At 44.7% G+C, this 23,362-nt stretch overlaps 1 protein-coding gene across 1 annotated transcript in view; it reads left to right on the top strand.

The window, feature by feature from the left end:
- LOC145341392 (solute carrier organic anion transporter family member 2A1-like) overlaps positions 1–23,362 on the top strand; it is a 229,316-nt gene that overhangs the window by 50,834 nt on the left and 155,120 nt on the right. The window contains exon 5 of the mRNA XM_080186332.1: positions 21,160–21,293. Within this exon, the coding sequence (XP_080042458.1) occupies positions 21,160–21,293 (134 nt within the window). The remainder of the gene's footprint in view (positions 1–21,159; positions 21,294–23,362) is intronic.

Raw genomic sequence — 23,362 nt, 5'->3', positions numbered from 1 at the left:
TTGGGAGGGCCCCAATGCTGGCAATCTGTGTTGGGCAGGATGGGGAACATGCTGTCGAAGAGGACAGGGTGTTCCAATGTCCGTGGCAACTCACCAATCTCCCAAAAGAGTGTGGGATAACTGCGGCCCAATCTGTACTGAACGGGTTGCACAGATTGCGCCAGTTTTCTCATTGTTGACACTTGAGCCATTTTTGGGGAAAATTGGGCCAGTGACATCTTTTCCTTTAGTGTATCTGACAACAATTCAAATTACATTGTGCTCTCCAAAGGAAGCAATTGCTTTGTTAGTTTGAATGTAGCAGAAAATAATATTTAATAAAGCAATAAATATGCACATTTTCACTATTTTTAAGGCACCCTTAATTATTAATAATCTATCCAGTCACTTTTCAAATAGCATAGAAAGAAATTTAATCATCAATCTTGGGTCAAGATTGTTGTATCTTTTCCTCTCCCAATTCCCAACTTATCAGATGCCAGTTGCCATTATTAACAAAATTTCTCACATTCTTTGGCCTCTTTCCAATATCTCTGGTTAATGCCTGTCTACCCAATTCATGGCATCGACATGTAAAAGTAGATACTGAGTTAAATACAGTATATGCTACCAGACCTGTGTAAATTGTCAGCTATCCACAAGTCGATGTATATATTTTATATTCATATATGGGTTAACCCATAAATCTCAGTGCACTGCCATAAAGTCAAGTTCTTGCTAAACAACTTTTCATATTTGGTCAGCACATTGCACCCAGACCAGTCTGCGGCCTGCATCTGTTTTTAAGTACAATTGGACCAAAAATTCCAATATGCTTAACTCATTAACAATGCATTAGCGTTGTTAAAATCATGGCTGTAGTTGTTCTTTCTCCGCCTATAATATATTTCAAGAAGTCTATCTCCTCTAAACCCTTAACACTAGGGCAATCCCAGTTTATATTGGAAAAGTTGAAATCTTCTAGTATTATTATCCCAATTATTAATCTTACACACCTCTGTGAACCGTCTACATATTTGTTCCTCTAGTTCTTGTTAATTCTTTGGGGGCCTATAATAATATAACGTGGCTGCCCTCTTAACAAATTTACCCACAAAGTTTTATCCTCAAAGCCCCATTTGAAGACCCTTCCAAGATATCATCATCCCTTATTGCAGTAATGGACTCCTCAGTTAATAGTGCTATGCCACCTTTTTTAACCCGCCTCTGTCTCACCCTAAATCCTATACCCCTGTATGCTTAGTTGCAGTCCTGCCCTTCTTTCAGCCATGTTTCTGTGATGGCAGCAATGTCACACTTCCATGTGCTAATCTACAGTGGCTTCAATGAGGCCATTAGGGTTGGCTTCTTAGAATATGAATTCTCAGACATAGTTCTTTATTGCCGGTCCAATCAGGGAGCCTTTGTTGTGTATATAACTGGGACTGTCAGGTCTCCTGGCACTCTGAATGCTGACTCAAAGCTTGTAATACTCTATGCACATAAAGAGAGCTTGTAAATAAAAGGGAATCTGGTGAAGGCATACCAGCCTCCTCTGATTTATTTCAGTGGTGACAAGGAGAAAAGAATGACCTGAAGGAACTTGCTCACTAACAGCTGTGACACATTCAGGATAAGCCATTGTCAGGCATCACGCGTCTGTGTGGGAAACTGGACTCTTCTGACTTTGCTGTGGAGGACTGGGCCTGATATGGAGAACAAATGCAATTTTTTTTAGGGCTAATGACAGTTTCAGATGAAAAGCAACAGGTCATTCTTCTGACTGTGTTTGGAACATTGGTATTTTCTGTTGTGTGCAGTTTAACTTTCCCGGAGGCCCCAGACACCAAAACGTTCCAGGAATTGGCAGACCTAGTGAAAGAATATTGTGATGCTAAGCCACCTCTGATCCTAAGAAGATACTGGTTTTACTCAGCAATCCAGGAGATGGGGAGTTTGTCATGCATTTCTTAACAAGGATGAGACATCTGGCAGAAGCTTGTTAATTCACCTTGACAATAAATGAGATGTTAAGAGACCAGCAGGTATGCAGGATAAATAATGTAACTATCCAAAAATACCTGCTAGTGGAGATCCAACTGGTCTGTAAATGACAACAATTGACTTTGTCGTTAGAAAATGCAGCAAGTGGGGCATACGATGGAAGTGGACACCCACACCAGTGCAATGGAGGTGGGGAACCACGACTTGGGGGCAGGAAATTATATAGCCTCCCTCAGGAAGGATCCAGAAGCTAGTAAACCCAAGTCTGCCTGGAGGATCACTCAAAACAAGGCCAAGTTTGGACCAGACAGACAACAATCCCTGTGGAATCCCGCCTGGCAAGTCATTGTAACTGTTGCTGGGATTCGGAGTCAGAGCAGCAAAAGAAGGTCAAAATGACACATAGGCTGATGACCAGCAGAATACACACTCTGGAAGCCCCACCTACATCTGAATAGGATCAATTAAATTGCATAACAATGACCACATGAGAAACTATTAAAATAACCTTAAGGCTAAATGGACAATCAGTATTAATGGAGGTTGACAGAGCTGCGGCCGTATCTGTAGTCGGGGAAGCAGTGTTCAGCAAAATTTACACTGGACTCTAATGTTTTTCCTTAACCAACACTTTGGCAAGACTGAGGACTCATACAGGGGAACTACTGAGAGTTGTGGGTATGACCTTTGTTCCTGTTTCTTACAAAAAACAACTGGGTTTGGTTACCATTAATGGTAGTGGAGGGCTCAGGGTTGAGCTTAATGGGGCAAAACTGGCTGAGAGAAATCCAATTGGTTTGGTAAACATTTTCCAGTTGGAGAATGCCTGTTTGAATGAAGTCCTGCCAAAATACCAGGAGGTTTTTTGAGAAGGGATGGGAACAATAAAAGGAGCTAAAGTGACATGTTGATCTGGATGCAGTTCCATAATTTTGCAAGGCCTGCCCAGTTCCATTTACTTTAAAGAGAGAAAGTGGAAACAGAAATTAAAAGATTGGGATGAGAAGGTGTAATGATGTATAATTTAGGTATAATGTGGGCAGCATGGTAGCACAGTGGTTAGCATGGCTGCTTCACAGCTCCGGGGTTCGATTCCCAGCTCGGGTCACCGTCTGGGTAGAGTTTGCACATTCTCCTCATGTCTGTGTGGGTTTCCTCCGGGTACTCCAGTTTCCTCCCACTGTCCAAAGATGTGCGGGTTAGGTTGATTGGTCATGCTAAGAAATTGCCCCTTAGTGTCCAGTGATGTGTAGGTTAGAAGGATTAGTGGGTATAATATGTAGGCCTGGGTGGGATTGTGTTTGGTGCAGACTCGATGGGCCGAAGGGTCTCTTTCTGTACTGTAGGGTTCTAAGATTCTATGGTTATGTTCGGTGCAGACTCGATGGGCTGAAGGGCCTCTTTCTGTACTGTAGGATTCTATGATTCTAAAACTGTCCAGTTTGCGGAATGGGTAGCACCTGTGGTGCCAATTATGAAGCCAGATGGTTCAGTCCATTTTGATTGGGACTTCAAACAATATAGAAACGATAAGTAGGAGTTGGCCATTCAGCTCTTCGAGCTTGCTACACCATTCATTTTGATCATGACCGATCATCGAATGCAATAACCTGATACCCCTCCCATATCGTTGATCCTTTTAGCCCCAAGAGCTGTATCTAATTTCTAATTGATATTAGACATTTTGGCCTCAACTACATTCCGAGGAAGTGAATTTAACACATCCACCACCCTCTGGGTGAAGAAATTTCTCCTCATCTCAGTTCACCTCCTTATCCTCAAACTATGACCCCTAGTTCTGGACACCCCCACCATTAGGAACATTGGTGAGTGATGAAGGAGCAGCAAATGCTCCAAAAGCTGGTGGCGTTTGCTACCAAAGAAACCTGTTGGACTTTAACCTGGTGTTGTAAGACTTCTTACTGTGTTTACCCCAGTCCAATGCCAGCATCTCCGCATCATGACTACAGGGGAGGTCCCAGAGGACTGGAGAATAGCCAATGTTGCTCCTTTGTTTAAGAAGGGTAGCAAGAATAATCCAGGTAATTACAGGCTGGTGGCTGTTCTGTGGGGAGCTTGCATATTCTCCCCATATCTGCGTGAATTTCTTTTGGATGACCTGGTCTTCTCCCACTGTCCAAAAATGTGTGGGTTAGGTTGATTGGCCATGCTAAATTACCCCTTTGTGTCAGGGGGATTAGTAGGGTAAATATGTGGGATCATGAGGATAGGACCTGGGTGGGATTGTTGTCGGTGCAGGCTCGATGGACCAAATGGCCTCCTTCTGCACTGTAGGTATTCTATTCTAATATGCAAGGTTACCTTTTGCAATATCATCAGTGGCAGGGAAATTATTGGAGAGATTCTTCGAGACAGGATTTATTCCCACTTGGAAATGGATGTATTAGTGAAAGCAACATTTGTGAAGGGGAAGTCACCTCTCATGAACTTGATCGAGTTTTTCGAGGAAATGACAAAAATGATTGATGAGGGTAGGGCAGTGGATGTTGTCTACATGGACTTCAATAAGGCCTTTGCCAAGGTCCCTCATGGCAGACTAGTGCAGAAGGTGATGTCGCATGGGATCAGAGGTGAGCTGGTAAGATGGACTCAAAATTGACTTGGTCAAAGAAGACAGAAGATAGTGATGGAAGGGTGCGTTTCTGAATGGAGGGCTGTGACAAGTGGTGTTCCTCAGGGATCAGTACTGGGACCTTTGCTGTTTGTAATATATATAAATGATCTGGAGGAAAATGTAACTGGATTGATTAGTAAGTTTGCCGACGACACAAAGGTTGGTGGATTTGCAGATAGCAATGAGGACCATCAGAGGATACAGCAGGATATAGATCAGTTGGAGACTTTGGGTGGAGAGATGGCAGATGGAGTTTAATCCAGACAAATGTGAAGTAATGCATTTTGGAAGGTCTAATACAGATAGGAAATATACAGTAAATGGCAGAACCCTTAGGAGTATTGATAGGCAAAGGGATCTGAGTGTACAGGTACACAGGTCACTAAAAGTGGCAATGCAGGTGGAGAAGGTAGTCATGAAAGGTATACGGCATGCTTGACTTCATCGGCTGGGATATTGAGCTTAAAAATTGGCAAGTCGTGTTGCCTTTATATAGAACCTTAATTAGGCCACACTTGGAATGTAGTGTTCAATTCTGGTCACCACACTACTAGAAGGATGTGGAGGCTTTGGAGAGGATACAGAAAAGATTTACCAAGATGTTGCCTGGTATGGAGGGCATTAACTATGAGGAGAGGTTGGAGAAACTTAGTTTGTTCTCACTGGAGCGATGGAGGTTGAGGGGAAACCTGATAGAAGTCTACAAGATTATAAAAGGCATGGACAGAGTGGTTAGTCAGAAGCTTTTTCCCAGGATGGAAGAGTCAATTACTCGGGGCCATAGGTTTAATGTGTGAGGGGCAAGGTTAAAAGGAGTTATACGAGGCAGATTTTTTACACAGAGAGTAGTGGGTGCCTGGAACTCATTGCCGGGGGAGGTAGTGGAAGCGGATGCAGTAATGACTTTTAAGGGGCATCTTGACAAGTACATGAATAGGATGGGAATAGAGGGAAATGGTCCCCGGAAGGGTTCATGGTTTTAGCTAAGTCAGGCAGCATAGTCGGTGCAGGCTTGGAGGGCCGAAGGGGCCTGTTCCTGTGCTGTAATTTTCTTTGTTCTTTGCTGCATCACAATGCCAGGAATCTGGGTTGAATTCCTGGTTTGGGTGGCTGTTCTGTGGGAGTTTGCATGTTCTCCCATGTCTGCGTGAATTTCGTTTGGGTGCTCCGGTTTCCTCCCACTGTCCAAAAATGTACAGGTTAGGTTGATTGGCCATGCTAAATTACCCCTTCGTGTCAGGGGGATTAGTAGGGTAAATATGTGGGATCATGAGGATAGGGCCTGGGTGGGATTATTGTCAGTGCAGGCTCGATGGACTAAGTGGCCTCCTTCTGCACTGTAGGTATTCTGTTCTAATATGTAAGGTTACCTTTCGCGATATCGTCAGCTTGCGTGATTTTCCAGAGAGCAATGGAAAACATATTACAGACTTTACCACAGGTGGCCATTTACCTGCATAACAGGCTCATTACAGGTAAAACAAGGGCAGAACACCTACAGAATCTGGAGGAAGTCCTCAATGGTTTTCAATAGCTGGTGTTATTTAAGGAGGGAGAACTGCATTTCCTTGGTTTCTCAAGAGTCTATCTGGATTACAAAGTGGACAAAGCAGGTCTACATTCTTTGGAAGACCGGGTGTGAGTGATTAAATATGTCCAGGCTCCCACTTCAATTCAGGAGTTGCAATCATTTTTAGGACTGGTGACTTACTACAGGAAACTCAAACAAACCAGACCTCCATCTTGGCTCCCCTGCATCAACTGTTAAGAAAGGGTCAAGCTTGGGAATGATCTGCCCGCCAAGACCTTGCTTTTAAGAAAATAAAACAACATCTGTCATTGGCAAGATGTAGTGTGCTAAGAAATTGCACATTACAGCCCTAGAAAAGAGTTAGAGCTCACCTGTAATGCATTTCCATACAGCATCGGAGCAGTTTTAGGAAATAGATGGCATAATGAAGAGGAACAGCCACTTACTGGATGAAGGAGCAGCGCTCCAAAAGCTCGTGGATTTTGCTACCAAATAAACCTGTTGGACTTTAACCTGGTGTTGTGAGACTTCTTACTGTGTTTACCCCAGTCCAATGCCAGCATCTCCACATCATAGTGGATACCCATTCAAAGTGCTTGGATGTTCATAAGGTGAATTCTGCTAACACTGATAACGGTAGAAAAACATTACACCTCATTTGTGACACATGTGTTGAGCCCCCTATTATTTGTCATTTATGTTAATAACTTTGATGACTGTGTGTGAGATAGGATTAGCAAATTTCAGGGATGATGCAAAGATTGGAGGGGTGGTTAACAGTGAGGCAGAGTGTGTTGGCCTGCAAGAAGATATAGATGGAATGGTCAAATCGCCAGGTGAGTGGCAGACAGCATTTAACTTGAAAAGTATGAGGTGATGCATTTTAAAAGGGGTAATTTGACAAGAAAATATTCTAACAATTGTAGGAAGCTCTGTGGAAAATGGGAACATGGTGTGTTTGTCCACAGATCGCTGAAATCAGAAGGGCATGTTAATAGGGTGATAAAAAGAGCATATAGAACATAGAACATTACAGCGCAGAACAGGCCCTTCGGCCCACGATGTTGCGCCGACCAGTTAGAAAACAGTTAAAAACCTTTTCGTCCATAAACCTATCCACGGATCTCTTAAACGCCCCCAAACTAGGCGCATTTACAACCGCAGCAGGCAGGGCATTCCAATCCCTCACCACCCTCTGGGTAAAGAACCTACCCCTGACATCCGTCCTATAACTACCCCCCCTTAATTTAAAGCCATGCCCCCTCGTGCTAGCTTTCTCCATCTGAGGAAAAAGGCTATCACTGTCCACCCTATCTAAACCTCTAATCATCTTATATGTTTCAATAAGATCCCCTCTTAGCCGCCTTCTTTCCAGCGAAAACAACCCCAAATCCCTCAGTCTCTCCTCATAGGACCTCCCCTCCATACCAGGCAACATCCTGGTAAACCTCCTCTGCACCCTCTCCAAAGCCTCCACATCCTTCCTGTAATGTGGGGACCAGAACTGCACACAGTACTCCAAGTGCGGCCGCACCAGAGTTGTGTACAGTTGCAACATGACGCTGCGACTGCTAAATTCAATCCCCCTACCAATAAACGCCAAGACACCGTATGCCTTCTTAACAACCCTATCTACTTGATTCCCAACTTTCAGGGATCCATGTACACATACACCTAGATCCCTCTGTTCATCCACACTATTCAAAGTCCTCCCGTTAGCCCTATACTCAACACATCTGTTATTCCTACCAAAGTGAATTACTTCACACTTCTCCGCATTAAGCTCCATCCGCCACCTCTCGGCCCAGCTCTGCAACCTGTCCAAGTCTTCCTGCAAACTATGACACCCTTCCTCACAATCTACCACACCTCCAACTTTGGTGTCATCAGCAAATTTACTAATCCACCCAACTATACCCTCATCTAAATCATTAATAAAAATTACAAACAGCAGTGGCCCCAAAACAGATCCCTGAGGCACACCACTCATAACCGAACTCCATGACGAATATTTACCATCAACCACCACCCTCTGTCTCCTATCTGCTAGCCAATTCCTGATCCAATTTCCTAGATTACCCTCAATCCCATACATCTGCATTTTCTGCAGAAGCCTACCATGGTGAACCTTATCAAACGCCTTACTAAAATCCATATATACCACGTCAACTGCCTTCCCCCCATCCACCTCTCTGGTCACTTTTTCAAAAAACTCAATAAGGTTAGTAAGGCACGACCTACCCGCTACAAAACCATGCTGACTATCTCCAATTAATTCATTACTCTCCAAATAACTATAAATCCTATCCCTAATAATTTTTTCTAAAACCTTGCCCACAACAGAAGTGAGACTCACCGGTCTATAATTCCCGGGGAAGTCTCTGTTCCCCTTTTTAAACAATGGGACAACATTCGCTAACCTCCAATCTTCCGGTACTATACCAGAGGCCAACGACGACCTGAAGATCAGAGCCAGAGGCTCTGCAATCACTTCTCTTGCCTCCCAGAGAATCCTAGGGTAAATCCCATCCGGACCAGGGGACTTATCTATTTTCAATCCCTCAAGAATATCCAGCACATCCTCCTTATCAACTGTAATACTGTCAATTCTACTCCCCTGCAACCCAGCGTCCTCCTCAGCTATATTCTTGTCTCCCTGCATGAACACCGAAGAGAAATATTGGTTCAATGCCTCTCCAATCTCTTCCGGTTCCACACATAACTTCCCTCTGCTGTCTATAACTGGCCCTAATCTTGCCCTAACCAACCTTCTGTTCTTGACATACCTATAGAACGCCTTAGGATTCTCCCTAATCCTATCAGCCAAAGTCATCTCATGTCCTCTTTTAGCCCTTCTTAACTCACTCTTCAACTCCCTCCTAGCCAATCTAAAGCTTTCTAGTGCACTACCCGAGCCCTCAAGTCTCATCCGAACATAAGCCTCCTTTTTCTTTCTAACCAACGAATCAACTTTTTTAGTGCACCACGGTTCCCTAGCCCTACCAATTCCTCCTTGCCTGACAGGGACATACCTATCACGGACTCGCAGTAGCTGCTCCTTGAAAAAACTCCACATTTCGGACGTTCCCAGTCCCTGTAATCTCCTAGTCCAACCTATGCTTCCTAATTCTCTCCTAATGGCCTCATAATTACCCTTCCCCCAGCTAAAACTACTGGCCCAAGGTTCATGCCTATCCCTTTCCATCACTAAGGTGAACGTAACCGAATTGTGGTCACTATCACCAAAATGCACACCAACTTCCAAGTCTAGCACCTGGTCTGGCTCATTTCCCAGCACCAAATCCAATATAGCCTCACCTCTAGTTGGCCTATCTACATACTGACTCAAAAAACCCTCCTGCACGCTTTGTACAAAAACTGACCCCTCTAACGAGCTAGAGCTATAGCTATTCCAATCAATATTAGTAAAGTTAAAGTCCCCCATAACAATTACCCTATTACTTTCACTCCTAACCAGGATCGTCTCCGCAATCCTTTCCTCAACCTCTCTAGAACTTTTAGGAGGTCTATAAAAGACTCCCAACAGGGTGACCTCTCCTGTCCTATTTCTAATCTCCGCCCATACTACCTCAACAGACAAGTCCTCATCGAACTTCCTCTCTGACACTGTGATACAGTCCTTGACCAATAATGCTACCCCTCCCCCCCTTCTACCTCCTTCTCTACTCCGACTAAAGCATTTGAACCCCGGGACCTGCAACAACCATTCCTGACCCTGCTCTATCCAAGTCTCTGAAATGGCCACAACATCAAAGTCCCAGGTACTGATCCACGCTGCAAGTTCATCCACTTTATTGCGAATACTCCTCGCATTAAAGTATACACATTTCAAACCCTGCTCCGCCCCAGCCCCACGATACCGTGCATTGCAGTCCCCATCTATGCCCCCCTCACTTTCACCCCCTCTAGTCAGGATCCTACCCCCCCCCCTCCGAATCAGTTTAAACCTCCCTGCATAGCCTTAGCAAATTTACCCCCCAGGATATTGGCTCCCCTGTGATTCAGGTGCAGACCATCACTCTTATAGAGGTCCCACCTTCCCCAGAACGAGCCCCAATTGCTCAAGTACCTGAACCCCTCCCTCCTGCACCATCCCCTCAGCCACGAGTTCAAACTTTCCCTCTCTCTATTCCTCTCTAAACTATCCCGTGGCACAGGCAAGAGTCCGGAGATAACCACTCTATCAGACTTGGCCTTTAGTTTCCACCCCAACTCCATAAATCTCTGCTTAATATCCCCTTCCCTTAACCTCCCTATGTCATGCGTCCCCACATGAACTATAACTTGGGGTTGATCTCCCTCTCCCCTAAGAGTCCTGAATACCCTTTCCGATACATCCCAGACCCCAGCCCCTGGTAGGCAACACACCAGCCCCGAGTCCCTACCATTACTTCCGACTCTCCTATCCGTCCCCTTAACCGTAGAGTCCCCAATCACAAGGCCCAATCTTTTATATCCCCTAACCACCTGAGCTTTCACACTAGGCTCACCCTCAGAGACCTGCTCCCTTTGACTATCCCCAGTTGATTCCTCCTCAACTGTAGCCTCCAGGACCGAAAACCTATTTTGGAGGGGAACAGCCCCAGGGGATTGTCCCCCCAATTGCTTCTTTCCCCTCTTCCTGGCAGTGACCCAAGACTCATTTCTAGGAGTGACTATCTCCTTATAACTCCTATCGATGTCCTCCTCCGCCTCACGAATTATGCGGAGCTCCTCTAATTCCACCTCCAGCTCCTTTACACGCTCCTCCAGAAGCTGCAATCGAACACACTTCCTACAAGTAAAATCACCTGAAACACTACTAGAGTCCCTCACCACATACATCCCACAGGAGATGCAGCTTACTGCCTGAACTGCCATCCCTGAAACAATTACCAGCAGAAAAATATATAAAAAAAACTTCCCCACACTTATAATTAGGTTAGAGGAGATTACAAAAGCAGGGAATTTGGTGAGGGCACAGCTAGAGTACTGTGTGCAGTTCTGGTCACCATATTATTGGAAAGATGTGATTGCACTGGAGGGGTTGCAGAGGAGATTCACCAGGATGCTGCCTGGGATGGAACATTTAAGTTATGAAGAGAGGTTGGATAGGCTTGGATTGTTTTTGTTGGAGCAGAGAAGACTGAGGGGGTGACCTGAACGAATTGTACAAGATTATGAGAGACATGGACAGAGTAGATAAGGAGCAGCTATTCCCTTTAAGAACAAAGAAAATTACAGCACGAGAACCAGCCCTTCAGCCCTCTGAGCCTGCACTGACCATGCTGCCTCCCTGAACTAAAATCCCCTCTCCTTCCCAGGACCATATTCCTATATTCCAATCTTATTCATGTATTTGTCAGGATGCCCCTTAAAAGTTACTATCGTATCTGCCTCCATTACCTCCCCCAGCAGTGAGTTCCAGGCATCCACCAGCCTCTGTGTAAAAAAGAGAACATGTCTCATGCATCTCCTTTAAACCTTGCCCCTCACACCTTAAACCTATGCCCCTAGTAATTGATTCTTCCACCCTGGGAAATAGCTTCTGTCTATCCACTCTATCCATGCCCCTCATAGTCTTGTAGACTCCTGTCAGGTCACCCTTCAACCTCCATTGTTCCAATGAGTATAAGCCAAGTTTCTCCAACATCTCCTCATAGCTAATGCTCACCATTCCGGGCAACATCCCAGTAAATCTTTTCTGTACCCTCTCCGTAGCCTCCATATCCTTCTGGTAGTGTGGCAAGCAGAATTGAAGACTACATTCCAAGTGCAGCCTAACTAAGGTTCTATAAAGCTGCCACATCATTTGTTAATTTTTAAACTCAGTGCCTCAGCCAATGAAGGCAAATATGCTGTATACCTTCTTGACTACTTCTCCACCTGCGTTGTCACTTTCAGTGACCTGTGTACCTGTACACCCAGACTGTCCGTACTCTTCAGGTTTCTGCTGTTTACTGTATACTTCCCATCTGTATTAGACCTTTCAAAATGCATTACCTCACATTTGTCTGGATTAAACTCCATCTGCCACCTCTCCGCTCAAGTCTCCAATCGATCTATATCCTGCAGCATCCTCTGAAGGTCCTTATCGCTTTCCAACCTTTGTGTTGTCTGCAAACTTGTTAATCAAACCAGGTACATTTCCCTCCAACTCATTTACATATGTTACAAACAGCAAAGGTCTCAGCACTAAGCCGTGAGGAACTCCACTTGTCACAGCTCTCCATTCAGAAATGCACCCGTCCACTGCTACCCTCTGCCTTCTAGACCGAGCCAATTCGGTTTCCATTTCGCCAGCTCACCTCTGATCCTGTGTGACTCCACCTGCTGTACTCATCTGCCGTAAGGAACCTTGTCAAAAGCCTTACTGAAGTCCACGTAGAAAACATCCACTGCCCTATTCTCATCAATCATCTTCGTCACTTCCTCGAAAAACTCGATCAAGACGTGACCTCCCCTTCACAAAATCATGTTTCCTTGTGCTAATATATCCACTTATTTCCAAGTGGGAGTAAATCCTGTTTTGAAGAATCCTCTCCAATAATTTTCCTACCACTGACATAAGGCCTATAATTACCTGGATTATCCTTGCTACCCTTCTTAAACAAAGGAACAAAATTGGTTATTCTCCAATCTCTGGGACCCCTGTAGCCAGTGAGGATAGAAAGATTTCTCTCAAGACCTCAGCAATTTCCTTCCCTGCCTCTCTCAGTATTCTGTGGGGTATCCCATCAGGCCCTGGGACTTGTCCACCTTAATGTTTCTCAAGACCCTAATATCTTGCCCATTTCCTCTGGCTTCACATGTAGATTCCCACTCCTCTCCGTGAATGGGCCGATCCTCAATCCAAACCCTGGCTCCTCTTGCTCTTTAACTAAAAGCTTTATATATATATTATGTATATAAGGTCAGTCAGGAGGGAACATAGGTTCAAGGTGAGAGGCAGGAGGTTGAGGGAAAATGTAAGGAAAAACCTTTTAACCCAGAAGGTGGTAATGGTCTGGAATGCGCTGCCTGGTAGGGTGGTCAAGGCAAGTTGAATCACATCCTTTAAAAAGTATCTGGATGAGCATTTTGAATATCAAACATTCAGGGCTATGAGCCAAATGCTGGCTGAAAGGCCTCTTCTATGCTGTATGATTCTATGATGAGAGGCAATTGGAGTGTGTTGATCAAGTCTGGGTGAGGGCCTTAGTTACCGGGAACAGTAGATCCCAGGACACGACCTGTATCTTACTGAGTATGCATTGGAGAGGTATTCCCCAATGATCACCTAGGTCAGGTGCAGGCCTCAAAACCAGCGTTTGTCCTAGAACCGACTCAGCCAAGCGGGCTGAGAACTGAGCAGAGTCCTCCCAGATTGACCAGCCTTGCCTCTCTATCACCCTTCGTTAAAACTTCGGAGTCCAAGATGAACATTGCAGATTAAACTGCAGCTACTCCTCCGCAGCCAGAGGAAGGGAGCAAGCTGGAACTCTGGCGCTTGCTACAAAAGAGATAGTTGCCTATCAGGTACACCTTTCCAACATTGGATGTAGAAACATCTGGATCCTGCCCTGAAACATCGAAAAGGACATTGGTGGGGAAAGGGATTTATGACTTCAATGAAGCTGTTGAGGCTGGCCTCTTAAAATATAATTGCCCTGATTGAGCTCTTTATTGCTTGTCCAATCAGAGAGCCTCAGTTGTATCTATAACTGGGAGTGTCATGTCTCCTGGGACTCCACATTCTGTCTCAGAGCTTGTAACACTCTTTGAACTTAAGTAGAGCTTGTAAATAAAAAGGAATCTGGTGAAGGGATACCAGCCTCTGCTGACTTATTTCAAAATCCAGGTCTTGAATTCATCAGTCTTATCTATAACACTCCTAGCATTCAAGTAAAGACCACCCAGTCTTACCTTACTTGCTTGACCCTCAACATGGCTGAACTCTGACTTGCTTCCTTTACAGTAGCACGATGTATCTCTATTTCAGGTTTGAGATTCTTGCTCCCAGTGTGGACAGGAACGAGGACTGCAAGGAGGACAAGCAAACTGGCCATGGCACTGTGATGCAGGGAGCCATTCAAGTAGACAAAGAAAAATGAAATGTAGTAGTAATTGGGGATAGTGTAGTTAGGGGCATTGACACTGTTCTCTGTGACCAGGATCGAGAATCCCGAAGGTTGTGCTGCCTGCCTGGTGCTTGGGTCCAGGATATCTCATCCGGGGCTGCAGAGGAACTTGGAGTGGGAGGGTTGTCGTGGTCTACATAGGTGCCAACGACATAGGTAGAACAAGAACAAAGGTTCCACTAAGGGAATATGAAAAGCAAGGAACTAAATTAAAAAGCAGAACCAAAAAGGTGGTAATCTCTGGATAACTACCTGAGCCACAAGCAAATTGGCGCAGGGTCAATAAGATAAAGGAGGTAAATGCGTGGCTCAAAGATTGGTGTGGGAGGAATGGGTTTGAATTCATGGGGCACTGGCACCAGTATTGGGGAAGATGGGACCTGTTCCGATGGGATGGTCTTCACCTGAATCATGCTGGGACCAGAGTCCTGGTGAATCGTATAACTAGGGCTGTAGATAGGGCTTTAAACTATATAGTAGGGGGGAGGGTTCAGTGGTATGGAGAATTACAAAATCAAAGGTAAAGGAGAGAGTACAAGTGCAGGTTAATGATGAGGATTTCAACTAATTAAAGGAGTCAAGGGCTCAGGAGAGGTTAGTATCGTTTCCAGACCATGTAATAGGACAGAGAGTTTAGAAGGTGGCAGGAATCTAACCTCAGGCAGAGTGAAAAAGGTGACAAGCACGAGAAGGGAGGTGGTCAACACAGTGCAGGGAGATGGTCTGGGGAAGGATAACCAGTTTGCGACAGGTAGGGACAGAGGTGCAAACAAAGGAATGTGCTAACAAATGGGGTCCAGGTAAGAGAGGCTAACATAAAGACACTTTACCTGAATGCCTGTAGCATTCAAAACAAAGTGAATGAGTTGATGGCACAAATCGGTACAAATGGGTATGATCTAATGGCCATTACAGAAATGTGTTGCAGGGTGACCGGGACTGGGAACTGAACATCCAGGGGTATCAGACATTTTGGAAGGATAGATGGGAAGGAAAAGGAGGCAGGGTAGCTCTGTTAATTAAGGATAACATCAGGGCGGTAGTGAGAGACGATATAGGCTCTAAGGAGCAAAATGTGGAATCAATGTGGGTGGAGATAAGGAATAGTAAGGGGAAAGAGTCACTGCTGGGTGTGGCCTATAGGCCCCCAAATAATAACTTCGAGGTGGGGCAGGCTGTAAACAAACACATAATGGATGCGTGTAAAAACGGAACAGCAATAATCATGGGAGATTTTAACCTGCATATTGATTGGTTGACTCAAGTTGGACACGGTGGGCTTGAGGAAGAGTTCTTAGAATGCTATCGGGATAGTTTCCTCAAATAGTATTTTCCAGAACCTACGAGGGAGCAAGCTATCTTGGATCCGGTCCTGTGTAATGAGACAGGTAAAATTAAAGACCTTCTTGTGTGGGATCCTCTTGGAATGAGTGATCACAATATGGTTGAATTTCTAATACAGATGGAGGGTGAGAAAGTAGGGTCCCAAACCAGTGTCCTCTGCTTGAACAGGGGTGAGTACGGTAGGATGAGGGTGGAGTTGGCTAATGTAGACTGGGAGCGCAGACTAGTTGGTGGAACAGTGGAGGATTTTTAAGGAGATTTTTCTCAGTACTCAGCAAAAATATATTCCAGTGAAAAAGAAGGAATGTAAGAAAAGCCGTGGATAACTAAGGAAATAAAAGAGAGTATCAAATTAAAAACTGATGCATACAGAGTGGCCAAAATTAGTGGGGAATTAGAAGATTGGGAAAGCTTTAAAAAACAACAAAGAAAGCAATAAAGAAAGGAAAGATAGATTATGAAACTAAACTAGCACAAAATATAAAAACTGATAGTCAAAGTTTTTACAAATATATAAAAAGGAAAAGAGTGGCTAAAGTAAATGTTGGACCCTTAGAAGATGAGAAGGGGGATTTAATAATGGGAAACGAGGAAATGGCCGAAGCCTTAAACAAGTTTTTTGTTTTGGTCTTCACCGCGGAGGACACAAATAGCTTACCGATAACTGACAGTCATGGGACTGTAGGGGGTGAGGACCTTAAAATAATTACTATTACTAAAGAGGTAGTGCTGGGTAGGCTAATGGGACTAAAAGTAGACAAGCCCCCTGGCCCAGATGGAACGCATCCCAGGGTACTGAAAGAAATGACAGAATAGCAGATGCGTTAGTTGTAATTTATCAAAATTCGCTGGACTCTGGGGAGGTGCCAGCTGATTGGAAGACAGCTAATGTGACACCACTGTTTAAAAAAGCAGGTAGACAAAAGGCGGGTAAATACAGAGTAGTTAGTTTAACGTCCGGAGTTGGGAAAATGCTGGAATCTATCATTAAGGAAGAAAAAGCAGGACACCTGGAAAAGAATGGTTCAATCAAGCAGACACAGCATGGATTCATAAAGGGAAAGTCATGTTTGATGAATTTACTGGATTTTTATGAAGATGTAACAAGTGCGGTTGACAGAGGGGAACCGGTGGATGTAGTGTTTTTAGATTTCTAGAAGGCGTTCGATAAGGTGCTCAGAAAAGGTTGCTGCAAAAGATTAAGGTGTGTGGAATTGGGGATAAAGTGTTAACGTGAATTGAGGATTGGCTATCTAACAGAAAGCAGAGAGTTGGAATAAATGGGTGCTTTTCCGGTTGGTAGTTGGTGCCTAGTGGTGTGCCGCAGGGATCGGTGCTGGGCCTCAACTGTTTACCATATACATAGATGACCTGGAGGAGGGGATCGAGTGTAGGGCAATAAAGTTTGCTGATGACACAAAGATGAGTGGGAAAGCGAATTGCGTGGAGGACGCAGAAAGTCTGCAGAGAGATTTGGATAGGCTGAGTGAGAGGGCGAGGATCTGGCAGATGGAGTATAACGTTAGCAAGCATGAGGTTATCCACTTTGGAAGGAATAATAGTAAAATGGACTATTATGTGAACAGTGAAAAATTACAACATGCTACTGTGCAGAGGGACCTGGGGGTCCTTGTGCATGAATCACAGAAACCCAGTCTGCAGGTGCAGCAGGTGATCAAGAAGGCAAATGGAATGTTGGCCTTGGGGGATAGAATATAAAAGCGGGGAGGTCTTGCTGCAATTGTACAAGGTACTGGTGAGGCCACAACTAGAGTACTGTGTGCAATTTTGGTCCCCTTATTTGCGAAAGGGTATATTGGCCTTGGAGGGAGTATAGAGAAGGTTCACCAGGTTGATACCGGAGATGAGGAGGGTTAGTTTATGAGGAGATATTGAGTAGATTGGGCCTGTACTCGTTGGAGTTTAGAAGGCTGAGGGGTGATCTTATAGAGACATATAAGATAATGAAGGGACTAGACAGGGTGGAGGCAGAGAGATTATTTCCACTTAGAAAGGAAACAAGAACTAGAGGGCTCAGCCTCAAAATAAGGGAGTCAACTTAGAACAGAGTTGAGGAGGAACTTCTCTCAGTGGGTAGTGAATCTTTGGAATTCTCTGCCCATTGAAGCACTGGAGGCTACCTTGTTAAATATATTTAAGTCACAGGTAGATGGATTTCTGATCAATAAGGGAATTAAGCGTTATGGGGAGCAGGCGGGTAAGTGGAACTGAACCACTATCAGATCAGCCGTGATCTTATTGAATGGCAGGGCAGGCTCAAGGGGCTAGATGGCCTACTCCTGCTCCTAGAACCCTACAGTGCATAAACAGGCCCTTCAGCCCATCAAGTCTGCACCGAACACAATCCCACCCAGGCCCTACCCCCATATCCCGACATATTTTACCCGCTAATCCCTCTAATCTACGCATCTCAGGACACTAAGGGGCAATTTTATCATGGCCAATCAACCTAACCCGCACATCTTTGGACTGTGGGAGGAAACCAGAGCACCCGGAGGAAACCCACGCAGACACGAGGAGAACGTGCAAACTCCACGTAGACAGTGACCCGAGCCGGGAATCGAACCCAGGACCCTGAGCTGTGAAGCAGCAGTGCTAACCACTGCGCTACCGTGCTGCCCGGTTTCTTATGTTCTTATGTTCATCAATATCCTGTATCTCCTCTCTCTGCCCAACTAGTTTAAACTCCTCCCAACAGCACTTGGAAACCTACCTGCAAGAATGTTGGCCCCAGTGCGGTTCAGGTGCAGACCATCCCATTTGTACATGTTCCCCAGAAATGGTACCAGCGACCCAGGAATCTAAACCCTCCCTCCTGCACCAACTCTTGAGCCACGCACTCATATGTCCTGTTTTCCTATTTCTATTCTTGCTAGCATGTGGCACCAGGAGTAATCCAGAGATTACAACCATTGAGGTGCTGCTTTTTAATCTACTGCCTAGCTTCCTGAATCTTAATGCAAGACCTCATTCCTCACTTTGCCCATATTATTAATACCAACATGTTACATGATCTCTAGCTCATCATCCTGCTTTTTCAGAATGCCCCACAGCCGTTGAGTGACATTTGTGACCCTGTACTAGGGGCACAACACATCATCCTGAAGTCATGTCTTCAGCTGCAGAAATGCCTATTGTATCCCCTATCACTATTGGTCTTCCTTTCTTCTTCCGCCCCCACTGTACAGTCAAGCGGCTTGTGGTACCAGAAGCTTAGCTCTGACTGAATTCCCCTGACGTACCATTGCCCTCATCAGCTTTCAAGCTTGAATACTAGTTAGTGAGCGGGACGCCGGGGGATTCTTGCACTAACTGCCTGTTCTTTCTGGACTGTCACCTTTTCCCTCCTTTGCTCTCACCCCTTGATCTGTGGTGTGTCCTCCTTTCTAAACGTATTCTAAACACATATAAGTCTCAGCCTTGCAGGTGTACCACAGTGTCTCCAGTTGCTGCTCAGGCTCCAAAACTCAGAGCTTCAGTTTCTGCAGCTGGGACCATTTCCTGCATGTGTGGTCATTTTGTGTCCAGAACTCCTCACATATGATAAGCCACACATTTCACTTGGCTCATCTCACCTGTTATGTCTTAAATGTAAAATTAATGCCTTAGACTATAACAATTCTAGATACAGATAATAAATAATATTTTCCCAGTAAATAACACATTTCTTTTAGCTTCAGCTATTTAACCACAGTCCTTAATGTCAATTACTCACCAACCAATCAGCTTACTGCTTTTCACTGCTCAATCTTTCAAACTCAGCGCACTGTTTGAAGAGAAGGAGTTTCCTGTAGGTCCAAAGCTGTCTAATTCCCAAAGGTGAGTGTAGGCCTTGTAAATCCTTTATCCTCTCTCAATGCTGTGTGTTCCTTGCAGGCCCCTCCCCCTCCCAGTCGCCCAATACAGACAAGTGGTTGGTGTACCAGAAGCTTGGCTCAAACTGCATTCCTCCGATGTTCCAGCTTCCGTAATGGAATACTGATTTGTGAATGGGACCCCAGGGTCTGCTCCACTTCCTGCCTGTTCTTTCTGTTTGGTGGTCACCCATTCCCTTCTTAGCTCTAGTACCTTGAGCCGTGTTGTGACCACCTCTCTAAACATAGTATTCACATAACTCTCAGTCTTACAGATGGACCACAGTATCTCCAACCACAGCTCCAAAACCCAGAACTCCAGCTCCTGCAGTTGGCAGTATGTGCACACACTTACGTATGTGGTCATCCTAGATTCCACACATGTAAAAAGCCACACATTTTGCTCGGCTGTCCTCACCTGACTTGTCTTAAGTGTAACATTTAATCCTTAGACTGGACTAGACATCATTAACTGTAGCAGCATTCCCAAAATTTCCTGCAGTGTTACCCTGCTAATCAGTGTCATTGAAAGAAAATTTAAGGTAATTGGTTTGTACAGATGTAAAAATTAAAGGTGTAATAAAATTTGCACCCATTGAACCAATCAGACTGTACCATCATAGTAGATCACTCTGACCAGATAACAACGTGGAACATAGAATCATAGAATCCCTACAGTGCAGAAGGAGGCCATTCGGCCCATTGAGACTGTACTGACTCACCAACAGAGCACCCCAACCAGTCACCAATCTCCTTATTCTCATGTATTTATTCTGCTAATCCCCCAAAACTACACAAATTGGGACATTAACGGATAATTTAGCCTGGCCAAGCCACCTCACCTCCACATCTTTGTATTTTGGGGGGAAACCGGAGCACCCGGAGGAAACCCACATAGAAACAAGGAGTAGTGAAAACAGACCCGAGGCTAGAACTGAATCCGGGTCCTTGGTGCTGTGAGACAGCAGTGCCAATCACTGTCACCATGCTATTCAATATCTTTCTCTTAAATTCCCATGTGTATTACATTGCCTAGATGAATGTTGATTTGATGTGGTAGTCATTTCCTTTTGTTAGAACATTACAGCGCAGTACAGGCCCTTTGGCCCTCGATGTTGCGCTGACCAGTGGAACCAATCTAATGACCCTCAAACCTAAACTATTCCAATGTTATCCATATGCCTATCCACTGACCATTTGAACGCCCTTAAAGTTGGCGAGTCCACAACTACTGCAGGCAGGGCATTCCACGCCCTTACTACCCTCTGAGTAAAGATTCTTTACTCTTAATTCTTAAATATGAATTTATTATTCATATCAATACACCATTTTTCATTCAGAGTATATGCAATTAATTTTGACAAGAGGGTTAGTAACTAGAGGAGGAAGATTTAAGTTAATTGGCAAAAGAACCAGCAGGAAATGAGGGGACATGTTTTTATTCTAGCTCACATGGTTGTGATCTAGAATACACTATCTGAAAGAGTTCAACAGTAATTTTCGAAAGGAAATTTGATTAATTCTTGGAGAAAAAGCAGAGACTAGATAGTTCTTTCAAAGAGCCAGCACAGACAAAAAGGACTAAATTGCTTGCCTCAGTGCTGTCTGATTCTGTTCCATTCAGTGAGAGTGATGGAGAGCTATATCTCCTCGTTTTGTTCCATTCCCCAGCTGCCATTGACTTGAAGCCGAGTGACCCGCGATGGATTGGTGCCTGGTGGCTTGGATTGCTGATATCCAGCTGTATTTTGGTCATCATCTCTGTTCCTTATTTCTTTTTCCCTCGAGAAATGATTCCTCGGAAGGTAAGAAGTCACCTATGTTTAATGAGTATTTGGTCTTTTGTAATGTCCATGGATTTAAAAAAATAACTTTTTAAGTCCAAAGACTTAATGATTAGGCAAATTCAGGGGTCAAATTCATGCCAAGCAAGATCCCATAAGCATCAGGGGAAAATTACCCAGCTGTGTCCTGTCTGCAAAAAAGCAGGACATGTCCTGCTTTTGAGGCATACGAGATGATCAAAGGATTGGATAGGGTGGACAGTGAGAGCCTTTTTCCTCGGATGGTGATGGCTAACACGAGGGGACATAGCTTTAAATTAAGCGGTGGTAGTTATAGGACGGATGTCAGAGGTAGGTTCTTTACTCAGAGGGTAGTAAGGTCATAGAATGCCCTGCCTGCAGAAGTTGTGGACTTGCCAACTTTAAGGGCGTTCAAATGGTCAGTGGATAGGCATATGGATAACATTGGAATAGTTTAGGTTTGAGGGTCATTAGATTGGTTCCACTGGTCGGCGCAACATTGAGGGCCGAAGGGCCTGTACTGCGCTGTAATGTTCTATGTCTGACAACTAAAATTCTCACCCCATTGGCCTATTCTTGATCATGAGTAAAGTGATGGAAGAGATTGTCAACAGTTTGTCGGCACTTGCTCAGCAAAAATGTGCTCATTGATGCTTAGTTTGTGTTTCATCAGGGGCACTCAGTTCCTGACTTCATTGCAATTTGATCCAAACATGGACAAAACAGCTGAACTCAAGGAGAGGTGAGAGTGACTGCCCTTGACTTCACGACAATCTCTGACCAAATGTGGCATCAAGGAGCCTTAGTAAAAAATTATTAAATTCAAAGAGAAAACTCTCTACTAATTGAAGTCATACAAGATGATAAGAACACAAAATTTAGGAACAGAAGTAAGCCTGTTTGGCCCCTCGAGCCTGCTCCGCCATTCAATAGGATCATGGCTGATCCACTAGTTCTCACATTCGCTTTCCTGCCCTTTCCCTGTAACCTTTGATTCCCTTACTGATCAATAATCTATCAATCTCAGCCCGAAATGCACACAATGCTTCTGCCCCCTTAGCTCTCTGTGACAAGGAGTTCAACCCTCAGAAAAGAAACTCCTCATCTGTCTCAAATTGGCATGCCTTTATTCTGAGACTCTGCCCTCTGGTCCTAGATTCTCCCATGAGAGGGAACATCCCCTCAGCATTTACACTGCTAAGCCTCTTAAGAACCTATATGTTTCAATGAGATCCCCTCCTATTCTTCTAATTTCCAGTGAGTGGTTTTCCAACCTTGGATCATTGAATCTGTACTGTGCAGAAGGAGGCCATTCAGTCCATTGAGCCTGCACCAACAACAATTCGACCCAGGCCCTATCCCCATAACCCATTATATCTACGCTGCTAATCCCCCAACACTAAAGGGCAAGTTAGCATGGGCATTCAACCTACCCCACACGTCTTTAGAGGAAACTGAAGCACCCAAGGGAAACGCACGCAGACACGAGCGGAGTGTGTAAACTCCACTGAGACAGTGACCCACGGCCGGAATTGATCTTGTCAGGATCCCTGACAAGAGAGAATCTAACCATGTTCCAATGACATTCAATGACATTACCATTGCTGAATCCCCCACGATCAACATTCTGGGGGTTACCATATAACAAGCCATATAAATACAATGACTATAGGAGCAGGTCAGAAACTGGAGATTCTGCAGCAAATAAATTGTCTCCTGACTCCCTAATGCCTTTTGAATAACTTTTTTGTTTCGGTCTTCACTGAGGAGGACGTGAATAATTTGCCGGGTGTTAGAGATGGAAAGGTGGTAGGACTGGAGAGTCTCAATGACATTATTGTTACTAGAGAGGCGGTGCTTGACAGACTGGAGGGGCTGATTGTGGACAAGTCCCCAGGACCGGATGGAATGCATCCGAGGGTTCTGAAAGAAATGGCGGAGGTGATAGTGGATGCCTTGGTGGTTATTTTCCAAACGTCGCTGGATTCCGGGGAAGTGCCGGAAGATTGGAAAACGGCTAATGTTACGCTGTTGTTTAAGAAGGGTGGCAGGCAAAAGGCAGGGAATTA

The sequence above is a fragment of the Carcharhinus amblyrhynchos genome, chromosome 3, assembly GCF_965287045.1.
Source record: "Carcharhinus amblyrhynchos chromosome 3, sCarAmb.v2.hapA, whole genome shotgun sequence".
Classification (NCBI taxonomy): domain Eukaryota; kingdom Metazoa; phylum Chordata; class Chondrichthyes; order Carcharhiniformes; family Carcharhinidae; genus Carcharhinus; species Carcharhinus amblyrhynchos.
Note: the sequence above shows the minus strand (reverse complement) of the source record. Positions and strands in the feature narration are given on the sequence as shown.